Source organism: Platalea leucorodia (genome assembly GCF_965183815.1).
Source record: "Platalea leucorodia genome assembly, chromosome: 10".
NCBI lineage: Eukaryota > Metazoa > Chordata > Aves > Pelecaniformes > Threskiornithidae > Platalea > Platalea leucorodia.
Genome location: NC_138832.1, coordinates 7520656 through 7533442, shown reverse-complemented (window position 1 = coordinate 7533442; position 12787 = coordinate 7520656). Strand labels below are relative to the sequence as shown.

Below are 12787 nucleotides of genomic sequence, written 5' to 3'. Positions count from 1 at the left end.
CTGTGGGCAGGGCTGGCACCCCCACTGGCATCTCCTCCTGCCCCACAGCGGGACCCCACTGTCCCTGGGGCTGCTGGACACCTGTCCCGTGGGGGGACCCCCATGTAGCTGCACCTCGGGGTGCTTGTAGCTGCCAGGGCCCAGGTGAGCCAGGACTTGGCGGAGGGGCCCTAGGGAGGACCCCAGAGGCTCGGGGGCACACAGGGGGCTGGCATGGGGGCTGGCAGGGCTGCGGCTGGGGGGGCGGGCAGTCCCAGGGTGGGTGCTGCAGGGGGGTCCTGGGCTGGCAGGGGGGTCCTGGGGTGTGGGCCCTGGCCATGTTGGGGGTGTTGGGTTCCCGGCAGAGACGGGGAGTCCTGGGGTGGAGAGACCTGGTCAAAGATGGGGGTGTTGGGGCAGGTGTGCAGGCGGGGGGTGCTGGGGCGGGGGGCTCCACGCCTGCTGGGGACCTGGGCACAGCAGCGGGGGGGGGGAGGGGGGCTCCCGGGGCAATGGGGTGGCGGGCACGGCCGGGGGACCCCGGGATGGAGGGTCGGGGCCCGGGGGGGTGTCCCGCCCCCTGTACCCGTCGGGGCGGGCCCGGAGCGCCGCCGGTGCGGCCCGCCCCCACCGCGCCGGGGCACGGCTCGGCTCGGCTCGGCTCGGCTGGGCACGGCTGGGCTGGGCTGGGCTGGGCTGGGCTGGGCACGGCTGGGCTCGGCGGGGCCGGGCCAGGGCTGCCCGTCGGGGCGCCGTGCGGCGGGGTCGCCCCGCCCCGCCCCGCCCCGCAGCGCGGCTCCTCTCTCCGCTGCAGCCCGGGATGGCGCCGCGGCGGGGCTGAGCCGCCGGGCCGGGCCGGGCCGGGCCGGGGCCGGGATGGACGGCCCGAGCGGGGGCTGCCCGCCCGCCGCCGCCGCCGCCGCCGCCGCCCCGTCGCGGGCGAAGCTGCCGCTCGGCATCGTCTTCTCGACGGCGCTCTTCTGCGGGGAGGGGGCGGCGGCCGCCGTCCTCTGCCTCTCCTACGGCCACTCCGACGACCGCTTCTGGCTGGCGCTCACCGTCTTCTTCGTCCTCTGCCCCTCCGTCCTGGTGCAGCTCACCCTCATCTTCGTGCACCGCGACCTCAGCCGCGACCGCCCCCTCGTCCTGCTGATGCACCTCCTCCAGCTCGGGCCCGTCATCAGGTGAGCGGGGCCGGGACGCGGGGACCCCCGGCGGGGCGGCGGGCACCGGGTGGGAGCCGGGGCCGGGCAGGGTGGGCTGCTGCGGGCACCGGCTGTCAGCAGAAATCCGTCCGTGCGGCGTGCCCAGAGCTGCTCCTGCCGGCTCCCCGGCCCCCTCCGCCCCGGGGACGCTGCTGCTCCGGGGTCTTCTGCTCGGCCACCCCTCCCCAGCGAAGCTGCCGTCCTGCCGGGGGACTGCTGCCTGCTCCCCTGCCTGCCGGACCCCTGCTCTGGGCAGGACTCGGCTCTGCCAGCCTGTTGCGTTTCAGCTGCTGAAAAGGTTCTTCGCACGGTCGCTTTCTGCACCCAGCATTTCCATCTGCCTTTGGGTTTTGCCATCGTCTTGCTCAGGCTGGGAGCACAGATGCAAATCCCAGCTGGGGTGCTTGAGGGTGAATAGGAACAGGGGTTCTGTCCCCTGGAAAAGGTCCCCGGGCCTGGGACTCGGAGGGGTTGTGGGACACGGAGGAGAGGAGCTGGGTGCAGGAGTGGGGCTGGCATGGGAGCTGGGGGGCTGCCAGACCCCGCTGGGGAGAGGAGGGCGAGGGGGTGGATGTTGCACAAGCTGGAGAGATGCTGATCTGTCACTCCTTGGGAATGCTGCGGTGCCTCCCTGGGCTGCCGTCACCCCGGCCATCCCGCTCGGCAAGAGCGCACAGGGGGTGCAGCGAGCGGCATGGCAGAGCCGCCATCTCCGCAGGGCTCCTTCCCCGGGGGCACGCCGGCAGCCACGCTACAAGGCGCGCCATAACCGCAGAGCTGCAAAAACACCGCGGCCTGCACCATGCTTCCTCCGTCACCGGAAACAAGCAGGGTGCCGGGGGTGTCCTCGTCACCGCGGTTTGTCTTCAGAGGCGGCTGGGGAGCCTCACCTCGGTGCCGCCAGCTCTTGGAAGGGCTGCGGGTCCACCTCAGCCTGCGCTGGCCCACAGGCGTTGTCGCAGCTCTCACCGCACCGACCGCAGCTGTTTGAGACGGTTGCGATGGTGCTTGGCCGCTTGCAAGTGCCAGCCAGAACTGCTGGGGGGGGCTGCTTCATTCGGCTCCTCGGGCTGGAGATGGAGCCCAGCCTGTTGGGAAGGTCTGGCAGGGCACCGGCAGAAGCCGGGCCTTTTGGATGAAACCGTTTTCCCATTAGAGTTTGCAGTGAGCCATGAGCACTGGCCTGATCTGGCAAGAGAATTTATCCAAAAAACCTCATTCCATTTGGTTCTCAGAGCAACTGCTGCCGTCCTAATGAACACTCATAAATAATTACGTCCTGCTGGTCCCAGAGCCAGCTCGTCCCCGGGCGGGAGCCAAGCCTGTCGGATGGGTCCTCCTCTGCTGATGGCCTCTGGCCCACGCACGCCCACCTGCATGGTTGTGTGCGGAGGGGCTGGGGGTCCCGGCGGCCTTGCAGTGGGGAGCAGCGTGGGAGAAAGCCGCCTCCCCTGCCCGCACGTTCGCGTGCCCCGCGGGGAGGGGGCTGCGGAAGCCCTGTCTTATCTGCCCATGTCACACCCGGCTTCACCCTGCGCTCCCCTTCCTGCTGTCCCCACCAAGAAGGAAGCGTAGAAGACTTGTGCTCAAGAGGAGAGATCAAAGACAATATCAGAAAGTTTCTCTTGCTTCTGGTTAGAGGAAGAGATGCATTTTTTGACAGTGGGGAAAACAGAGCCTGAGGGCGATTAACCCCTTCCTGTAGCTCTAGCTCCCAGCAGGGCTGAAGTTTCCATACCCTGGATGCTGCACCTCTTGCAGCAGTTGTTGCACCATCGCTGGGGCAGTTGTTGTCCCCCTGCCCCACACACTTCACCCTGAGTGCCGGAGCAGAGCAGCAGCCACTGAACATCCCCATGGTCCTGGTGTGACCCTGCCCTCATCCTGACATCCCAGGATCCTGCCCTCATCCTGACATCCCAGGGCCGGGGACTGCCCACAGCGCTGCTGAACAGTTGCCCAGATCAGTTGGGCTGCGCCTGGCAGGAACAGGGTCTGGCCGGCACCGGACGAGGAGGGGCTGGAGGTGCAGGGAGCGGGGCTGGGGGGCATCAGGGAGGCTGGCGGAGTGATGGCTGCCACGTCCCTGCAGGTGCGTGGAGGCCCTGGTGGTGTACTGCTGGTCGGGGAAGGAGGAGGAGCCCTATGTCACCATCACCCGCAAGCGACGGCTGCGGCAAGGCTACGAGGTGGAGATGGAGCAGGAGGTGGGCCACTCGGTGCGCCGGCTGGCCACGCACCGCAACGCCTTCAAGCGCATGGCGGTCATCCAGGCCTTCCTGGGCTCCACCCCGCAGCTCACCCTCCAGCTCTACATCAGCATCCTGGAGAAGTACGTCCCCGCCGCCCGAGGTAAGGGTGCCCGGCACCTGGGCTCCGTCCAGGCAGGACCCCGCCATGTGCCAGTGTGGCATCTGAACGAAGCTCTGGGGAGTTGCTGGGGGCATAGCTGCCACCGGACTCCCCTAAATGTGGACCGCAACCACAGAGGCTGAGCACTTGTCTGTCCCCTGGTTTGCTTTTCCCACGCCCAGCGCGCTGCTTTCCAGCTTGGAGTGAGGCTGGGGAGAGTGGGAAGAGCTGGCTGTGACTGAGGCGCCAGGCTCTGCTCCCAGCCCTGGTGCTTGCAGACGTCTGCCCTATGGAGCCGTGCCATCCACCCGGTGCCCTGTCCCATAAAGATCCCATAAAGATGTCATGCCCCTGCCCCAGGCTGCTCCAATCTCCATTAGTTATTGATTTTTTCAGGCTAGCTATGGGCTCTGGCTTCCCTGTGCTCCCTCCATTAGATCTATTTCTGTGCCTTTCCCCACAGCCGGAGCTCCTAGCCCAGTGCTTCCACTCCCAGGCTCCCTTGCCTGCTCCTGGGGTGTTGATGTGCACAGAGGCTGGATGTGCTGGAGCAAGCTTTTAACTCCCACTTCAGTGTGCTACCGACCCGGGCGCGCAGGAGTGCTCTTGCACCTTTCTGATTGTAGCGCCCGGTGAAGGAGCTGCCCTCTCCCAGCTGTGCTGGGAGCCCAGGCCTTGCCCTCGGTGCCCACAGCAGGTGCGTGGAAAGGGGAACACGGGAGATGCCCCACAGAAACCCCCTCCTTGGCCATGGCCCCCTGTGAGGGCGTTTTGGGGAGTAGGAACAGCAGAGGCTGGAGGACGAGCCCAGCGCTCCTCCAGCAGCAGATGCGGGAAGCAAATCCCGGTTGACAAGTTTGGGGTGATTCCCTCGCAGCTCGGGTGTCTCAGCTCAGCTTCACAGTTCACCGCTGCTGCCAGCATGGCGTGACTGGGACCAGCTGCATGCTTCCCTTTTTCTCCCTCATGGTTTTCCTGGCTGCACTGAATGCGAGCAGCCGCTGGTATTACCTATGAATGACCTTGGCTTTGCAGCCCTCGGGTGCTCCCAGGGTGAGTGGTGGGCTACAGTGGTGCAGCTCTTGGCCCGGGTGAGGGCAGAGGGACTTCTGCAGCGCAGACCATGCCCCACTCTCCCTTGAGCAGCGTTCTTGCACAGGGCAGGGGGGGTTGGCGCCTGGTTCAAGGCCAGGAACAGCCCCAGTTTGGCAAAGGCTTCTGGTTTATTGATGTAGGGAGAAAATCTGGGAGCAGAGCCTCCTGCTGCCTGCAGTGCTCCCCCACAGCCACCCCATTGCAGGGTCTGTCGCCACCAGCCACGAGCTGTCCCAGCAGTGCTCACGCTGAGCCTCCTGCTGTAAGCCCTGGTGCTTGGCACCCTGCACGTTGCACCCAGACTTGGCACCCCACGCTTTGCACCCAGGGCAGCAGAGAGGCTGGCACACAGCCCGGTCCCCGGCACTGCCTGACTCCCCTGCCCTCTCCCTCTGCAGCCGTCCTCATGGGCATCTGCCTGGTGTCGGTCACCTACGGGGCGCTCGTCTGCAATATCCTGGCCATCCAGGTCAAGTACGATGACTACAAGGTCCAGCTGCGGCCACTGGCCTTCCTCTGCATTGTGCTCTGGCGCAGCCTGGAGATCTCCACCCGTGTGGCCGTCCTCGTGCTCTTCAGCACCGTCTTCAAGCACTGGATCATCCCCATCGCCCTGGCCAACCTGCTGGTGGTCTTCTTCTTGCCCTGGGTGCAGTTCTGGCGGAGCGGCACCCGCCTGCCCGACAACATCGAGAAGAACTTCAGCCGGGTGGGCACGGTGGTGGTGCTCTGCGCCTTCACCCTTCTCTACGCCAGCATCAACATGTTCTGCTGGTCGGCTGTGCAGCTCAAGCTGGCCGACCGGGACCTCATCGACAAGTCGCAGAACTGGGGCCGCCTGGCCGTGTACTATGTGGCCCGGCTGGCGGAGAATACGGCCCTCGTCATCCTCTGGTACTTCTTCAAGACGGACGTCTACGAGAACATCTGCACCCCGCTGCTGGTGGTGCAGCTGCTTCTCGGCTACTGCCTGGGCATCTACTTCATGCTCCTCTTCTTCCAGTACCTGCACCCCTGCCGCCAGCTCTTCCGGCACAACGTCGCCGACTTCCTGCACTGCGTCTGCTGCCGCCGGCACACGCCGGGGACCCCCCTGCGCCTCCAGGCGCCCCACGAGCCCGGCGTGAGGCACAGCATCGTCTGAGGCACGGCCAGCACCCGGCTCCTCCATCCGGCTATGGACACGGGGACGGGCAGCGCCAGGCTGCGCCGGCAGCCGGAGGGGGCTCGCGGCACAAGCCGTGCCAGAGGCAGGCGCTCCCTGGCCCTGCAGTGGCAGCGGGTCCCAGTGCGTCCCCGCAGTGGCAGGGGGACAGGAGCGTGGCAGGGGGACAGGAGCGTGCCCGCCTGCCCAGGACCACGCGCATGGACACGAAGGACTTACGGGGTGCCCAAACCACCTGCTGCTGCAAGCCAGCTGCCGTGCGGTGCACAGCCCTTGAGGTGCCCCGACACCCTCGACCACCCGCTATGGTACATACGGTGACCTTGGGGCCACGGGTGCCAGCGGGACTGTTTCAAGCAGTAAAGAAACTTTGTTGTGGCTGCGCGTCCGGGTGCTGGCGGGAGGGCGGTGACTCAGGCGGAGGGTGGGGACCGTCCCGCCGAGGCTGGCATGGCTGCGCACACCCGCTGCCCACGTAGCCCTCGCACTCATGGGCACCGAGCCAGGGCTGTGCCGGCAGGAAGCGGGGATGCGGGGAGCCCCGCCATGGAGCTGATAAGATGCAGGAGCATGGCGGGACGGGGGGCCGGCCTCATCCTGTGCCTCCGCGAGCATGGCCCTGGCTGCGGGCCAGGACCAACCCGGCACGCAATCCTGCCCAACCTGTTCCTCCAGGCAGGAGGCCCCGGTAACGGCTGCTGTTCCCAGCAGGAGCAGTGGGTGCCGCAGCGCTGGGCACCGCGGAGCTCGGGAGCCTGCAGCGGAGGGCACGCAGGAGAGGAAGGGTGGCTGGCACAGCGATGGTGATGCTGATGGGACCCAGGGACCTCCCTCCCGCCCAGAAACCATTTTTGGGGTCAGCTCAGTTTGGAGGGTCCTGGGTGCCAGGCTGAGGGTTCTGAGCCCCCCAGGGTGCCCACGGAGGTGCAGCAATGCTGGTGCTCAGGCGCTGGGTGCTCAAATCTTAACTCACCCTCCCTGGGGTGGATCTCTGGGCTGGATCCTGGCACCGGCGCAGTGCCATGCCCCCGGGATGCATCTCTTCCCTTGGCGGTTTTCTTGTCAAATGGGCAGCGGAGGCTGGCGAGGGATGCCAGGGATGGGCACATCTGCTGAGCCGGGCACAGGACGGACCCTCCGCAACTTCCTTCCACCAGGAAATTCCTACCTTAAAAAAATACCGGTTTTGTCCCCAAATTTTGCAAAAAACTGAGAGGAGCAGCCCGGTGCCCTGCAGCACCCGGCCATGGGGCCGCGGGGGACCCCTCAGTGGGGGGCCATGCCCGGCCGGCGCAGGGGGCTGGTTTCGGGGCTGGCCGATGTGATCAGTCCTGCCTTCCTGGAAGGTGGCCTTTGAAACCGCCCGACATTTCCTCAAAGGCTTCTCGGGGGAAAGTCCCCACGGTGCCGTTCCCAAAGTCCCCGCCGTGCCGTTCCCACAGCCGGGGCTGCCGCACCGCCTGCCGCCTCCATAAAACGGCGGGCAGGCAGCGGCAGGTAGCGGCAGGCGCGGGCAGGCGGGCACGGGGACGTCGCACCATGGGCAACTGGCTGGTCAACCACTGGTTCTCGGCCACCGTCCTGGTGAGTGTGTGGGGCTGGGGGCTCATCCACTGGGCAGGGCTGGGGGGATGCAGGGGGTTATGGGGGGCACGGTGTGGGCATGGCGCCGGGGGGCTCGTGGGGGAAATGGGGGCTGGCGGGCTCTCCTGGGGCTGGGCTGCAGGGAGGGACAAGCATCCCCCTCTGCTCAGCCAACCTGCAAAGCCAGGGGAGGGATGGGGTTCAGAGAACTTAAGGAAAACACAACTCAAAGGAAATGGGGGAGTCCCACTGCAAAACTTAAAAATGCCGCTGCTTTGCCCGGCCACTTTGGCTGGGAGCCTCCCATGTGCCTCTTCTCCCCTCCTGACCGCAGGAGGCTCCTGCGAGAGCCCACACCAGAGGGACGAGCTGCCGGTGCCGTGCCGCAGCATCGCTGGTGTAAGAGGGCTTGCCCGGCTGGCAGCGCGCCAGCTGCTCAGTGCTGCGTGAGGAGCTGCAAATGCATGGGAAAATGGGGGTTTGCAGAAAGTTGGGTTATTTTCGTTTTTTTAAATTACTTTAAAAAAAAAAAAAATCAAGGCGGAGTGGTCTTGGGAGCTCTGCAAAAAACTGATGGCTGTGAGAGGGGCCAGTGCGGGGTGCAGCAGCGTGAGGCAGGGGATGGCAGTGCGGTGGGGCTAGGTGAGCCAGCTCCCTGCAAAATTTCCGTCTCCCAACGTCTTCCCCAGACAGCCCCGCTCAGCCCCGGCCACCCTCCGGGTCTGCCCTCCTGCCGTGCAGGCGTTGCCTGCGCCTGCCTTTCCTCCTTCCTCGTGCGTGCGTGGGTGATGCACGGGGCCGTGGGTGACAAGATAGTTATTTTGCAAGACTTCCACACCTCTCCCCACCTTTGGCCCCGTGTCCCGGCCCCGTGCGCGCTGCTGCAGCTGATGAGGAAGCAGGAGAGGACGCGCTGTCCTGGTGCCCTCCGGCTGCACCCACACCCGAGTGCTGCGGGGTGAGGGGGTCCCGGGCCAGGGTCCCTCATGAGGCCATGGCTTTCCCCTGCAGGCGGCCTGGCTGGGCATCAACATCTTCCTCTTCACGTACTACTTTCTGTTCTTCGACCAGGACGAGCGGTACTTCTACACCAGGGCCATCCTCGGGGTAAGGTGCTCCCCCGAGGCACATGTGCGCCTCGGAGCCCTCCTGCAGTGGGGTGGGTGCTGCAGCACCCCATGCCCCTTCTTGTCCTGTCCTCTTCCAGCCCGCCATCGCTCCGTCCCTGTCCCCAGCCTAGCATTCCTCCGTGCTGGTCCCCATCTTGGTCCCTGTCCTGCCCCAGCCCAGCATTACCCCCTGCCAGTTCCCCTCCTCTCCTGGCTCAGCATCACCCCCTCCCAGTCCCCAGTTCAGCATTGCTCCTTCCCGGTACCCAGAGCAGTAACTCAGTCCCAGCTCAGCATCGCTTAGCCCCATCCTGTCCCAGTCCTGGCACAGCACCACGCTGGGCAGAGCGGTGGGGGGCAGCACGGCTGCAGGCAGACGTACCCCATCTGCAGCACGGAACAGTGGTTCTCACCCCTTCCCCTCTCCCCAGTCCGCCTTGGCGTGGGCACGAGCATCGGCCAAGTGCCTCAACTTCAACAGCATGCTGATCCTGCTGCCCGTCTGCCGCAACCTCCTCTCCTTCCTCCGCGGGACCTGCTCGGTGAGTGCCCAGCAGTGGCATGGCCAGCGTGGCCATCCCCATCCCATCTCCATCCCCATCCCTGCCCTGATGCCACCGCCTCTCCCCGCAGTGCTGCAGGCGGACGCTGCGCAAGCAGCTGGACCATAACCTCACCTTCCACAAGCTGGTGGCCTACGCGCTGGCCCTGCTCACAGGTATCGCCCCGTGCCGGGCTCGGGGGCACGGTGGGGATGGGGAGGCGGGCAGGCATGTGACTGCCTGTCCCCTGCCCAGCCGTGCACACCATTGCTCACCTCTTCAACCTGGAGCGCTACAACCACAGCCAACAAGCAACCGACGGCAGCCTCGCCGCTGTCCTCTCCAAGATACACCTGCAGAGCAGAGACAAGTGGCTGAACCCCATCCACTCCAACCAGACGGTGAGCGCCAGCCCCGGCACCCAACCCCCTGCCACCGCCAGTCCCCTGCCCCCCTAACCCATCCTGCCACCCCTGCAGACCGTCGAGTACGTGGCCTTCACCACCATCCCGGGGCTGACGGGGGTCATCATCACGCTGGCGCTCATCCTCATGGTCACATCCTCCACCGAGTTCATCCGCAGGAACTACTTTGAGGTCTTCTGGTACACGCACCACCTCTTCCTCATCTACTTCGCCGGCCTCGTCATCCACGGCATCGCGTAAGGCTCCTCACCGCTCCCCGAGGGCAGGACAGCGAGGGGCAGCAGCTGCAGACCCCCGGTGGGGCAGCCCTGCCTGTGCAGCCCCGGAGAGGGTCCAGCGGGGCTGTGGGCTCCCCATTCCCAGGGCTGGCTAGCCCAGCCAGCCTCACGCAGAGCGGCTGAGCCCCGGCTGGGGGGGCAGGAGCCGGCCCCTGGGCTCACCCCTCCCTTCCCCGCAGAGGGCTGGTGCGCGGGCAGACGGAGGAGAGCATGGAGGAGGTGCACCCCCATCGCTGCGCGCACCACCTCGTGCACAAGGACGAGGACTGTAGCCACGACTGCTGCAAATTCCCTGAGTTTGGGAGCATCCCCGCCGAGGTAGGGCAGCGGCGGGACGGCTGCGGGGGGAGAAGCCCTTCCCTTGCCCTTGGGATGCTCCAGCCCTGGCCCTCCCCAACCCTTTGCTCTCCTCCATTCCCGCAGTCCTGGAAGTGGGTTCTGGCCCCCGTCCTCCTCTACATCTTCGAACGGATCCTCCGGATCTGGCGTGCGCAGCAGAAGGTGGTTGTCACCAAGGTGGGTGGTGCGGGAGCCTGTGCCTACCGCCAGCTCCTTCACTCGCAGCCACGGGTGCCGCAGCTCCTTGCCAGGGTGGCCGCGCGGACGTGGGCAGGGGCCGCTGCCAAAGGCCCTTGCCCAGGGACAGGAGCCAGGCTGGGCGCTGAGCCCTGCCCCTGCCCCCCAGGTGGTCATGCACCCTGCCCGCGTGCTGGAGCTGCAGATGCATAAGAAGGGCTTCCGCATGGAGGTGGGGCAGTACATCTTCGTCAACTGCCCCGCTATCTCCCTGCTGGAGTGGCATCCCTTCACCCTCACCTCGGCGCCCGAGGAGGACTTCTTCTCCATCCACATCCGCGCAGCCGGTGACTGGACAGAGCGTCTCATCGACACCTTCCAGCAGCAGAAGCCGGAGATGCCCAGGTAGGCTGGGGAGCACCCGAATGGACCATCCCGGGGATTTGGGGAGGCTGCACCTCTTACCCATGACCTCCCTTGGCCAGGATCGAGGTGGATGGCCCCTTCGGCACAGCCAGCGAAGACGTGTTCCAGTACGAGGTGGCCATGCTGGTGGGAGCGGGCATCGGTGTCACCCCCTTCGCCTCCATCCTGAAGTCCATCTGGTACAAGTTCCAGCAGGCTGACCAGACGCTCAAGACCAAGAAGGTATGGGGTGTCCCATGGGAGCAGCCGTGCGTTTCTCCACGCTGGGCTTCCCAGTCCTTGCCATTGCGTCCTTCCACCCCTCTGGCTCTGCTCCACCTTGAGCAACCCCTCTCCTCGCATCCCAGATCTATTTCTACTGGCTCTGCCGGGACACAGGAGCCTTCGCCTGGTTCAATGACCTGCTTGCCTCGCTGGAGCAGAAGATGGCCGAGTCGGGCAAGGCAGACTTTCTCACCTACCGTCTCTTCCTCACTGGCTGGGACACCAGCATTGTGAGTCGACCACGGGCAGGCGTGACTGCAAGGGGGGACACGGGGTGGCCGAGCCAGGCAGGAGAGGCAGGGCAAGCACTTCAACGGCTTGTAGGCAGAAGGTCCGGGAGCGGTGTTTGGTGGCTATCAGAGATGGATGCTCCTCTGTGGTGAGGAGGTGGGCTCGCAGGTGGTGGCCAGGGTCCTCACCCTTCCTGCTCTGCCCAGGCCAACAACGTGGCGCTGCGCTTTGACACCGCTACGGACACGGTGACGGGCCTCAGGCACAAAACCATCTTTGGGCGACCCATGTGGAACAACGAGTTTGCGGCAGTGGCTGCAGCCCACCCCAGGTGAGAACCAGGCAGGAGGTTCAGGGTGCCAGAGCTGGGAAGAACCCCCTCCTCCCCGGCACCCAGTGCTGGGCTGGGCAGCGCTGGCTTTGGGAGGGGCATGCTCATCCCCCGCAGGTTGCAGGGACCCCAAAAAGCTCTTAAATCACTTTTCCCTGAGCCGCCCGGTGCCAACGTACCCGTGCCGTGTGCAGGTCGGTGGTCGGCGTGTTCCTCTGTGGGCCGGGGGCCTTGGCAAAGAGCCTGCAGAAGTCTTGCCAGCAGCACTCCAGCCTGGACCCCAGGAAGGTCAAATTCTACTTCAACAAGGAGAACTTCTAAGTGGCAGCCAGGCTGGGACCCCAGCGGACAGGGGACCCTGCCAGTCTTGCCTCAACCCCCGAGCGAGTCGACGTGGCCGGGGATAAGCACGTGCTGAAGAGTGCACGCACAGAATCCAGGCAAGACGCGGCACGGTACTCCTCCACAAAAACTCTAGGTTCAGAGACTGCTGCCTTCTCAACCTGGTCTACAAGGGGTCTCTATGGTGGGACCGGGCCGGCAGCTCCGCACGGCCCCCTGTCGAGAAACCAGAGGGAGATCCTGCGATGGTGCCGCTGGAGCAGCGGGAAGCAGCGGGAAGGCCCAGCGGGCTGGGCAGAACCACAGGATGGGGATGGGACGGGAGAGGGGCACGCCGAGCAGGCACTGGGGGCCAAACGTGCCCCTCTGGGTTTCAACAGTCCTTTGCGTAAAAGGGTAAATTAAACGTGCTTTCCTTTGCAATAAAAGTCTGCGTGGTGACTCAGTCCGTGCAGGTGCGAAGGGGGCCCGCTCTTTGCCCCCTCGCAGGGCTGCAATAAAAACGCTGGTTCCCAGCAAACCTTCTGGGTCGGGGGCTTGCTGCCACCACCCGGAGCTGGCCTGCACCAGCGCGCAGGCCGACTTCAAACGCAGCTCATGCAAAGGCAACAAATTCTGCTCAAGCATATGCAGAGAAGAGGGGAAAACCACCCTCCCCGAGCAGGCCGGCGTGGTAAGCGATACAGCAATCAGATATGGAGCCGTTCCCGCCTGGTCAGCAGGGACAGAAAGCCGAGCTCCCCGTCCTGTGCTTCCCTTACACCCCTCTGAACAGCTGGGAACAGCACGGCATGGAAAATCCCACGAGTAGATCTTGCCCTGGTGCTGGGGAGAAGGAGGGAGGCGAGTGGTTTGGACTACCCTGGAGCCACGCCAGACTCTTCCCAGAACCCAACAGTCCCACTCTGGCTGCCACAAGGGACCAAACAAGGCAGCCGGAGAC

The 12787-nt window shown here is 65.5% G+C and overlaps 2 protein-coding genes across 2 annotated transcripts; both read left to right on the top strand.

Annotated features, from left to right (window-relative positions):
* Positions 1-840: 840 nt before the first annotated feature.
* XKRX (XK related X-linked) lies at positions 841-6338 on the top strand. Its single transcript, XM_082322900.1, has 3 exons — positions 841-1163; positions 3277-3536; positions 5030-6338. Exons 1-3 carry the CDS (start codon positions 856-858, stop codon positions 5773-5775), a joined length of 1314 nt encoding a protein of 437 aa, XP_082179026.1. The 5' UTR covers positions 841-855; the 3' UTR covers positions 5776-6338.
* A 145-nt stretch (positions 6339-6483) lies between these two features.
* Positions 6484-12123, top strand: NOX1 (NADPH oxidase 1). The gene is made up of 13 exons (XM_082322899.1): positions 6484-7380; positions 8392-8487; positions 8921-9031; positions 9123-9207; positions 9287-9432; positions 9511-9692; positions 9914-10052; positions 10158-10250; positions 10420-10655; positions 10736-10898; positions 11024-11170; positions 11378-11502; positions 11697-12123. Exons 1-13 carry the CDS (start codon positions 7336-7338, stop codon positions 11821-11823), a joined length of 1695 nt encoding a protein of 564 aa, XP_082179025.1. The 5' UTR covers positions 6484-7335; the 3' UTR covers positions 11824-12123.
* Positions 12124-12787: the final 664 nt, after the last annotated feature.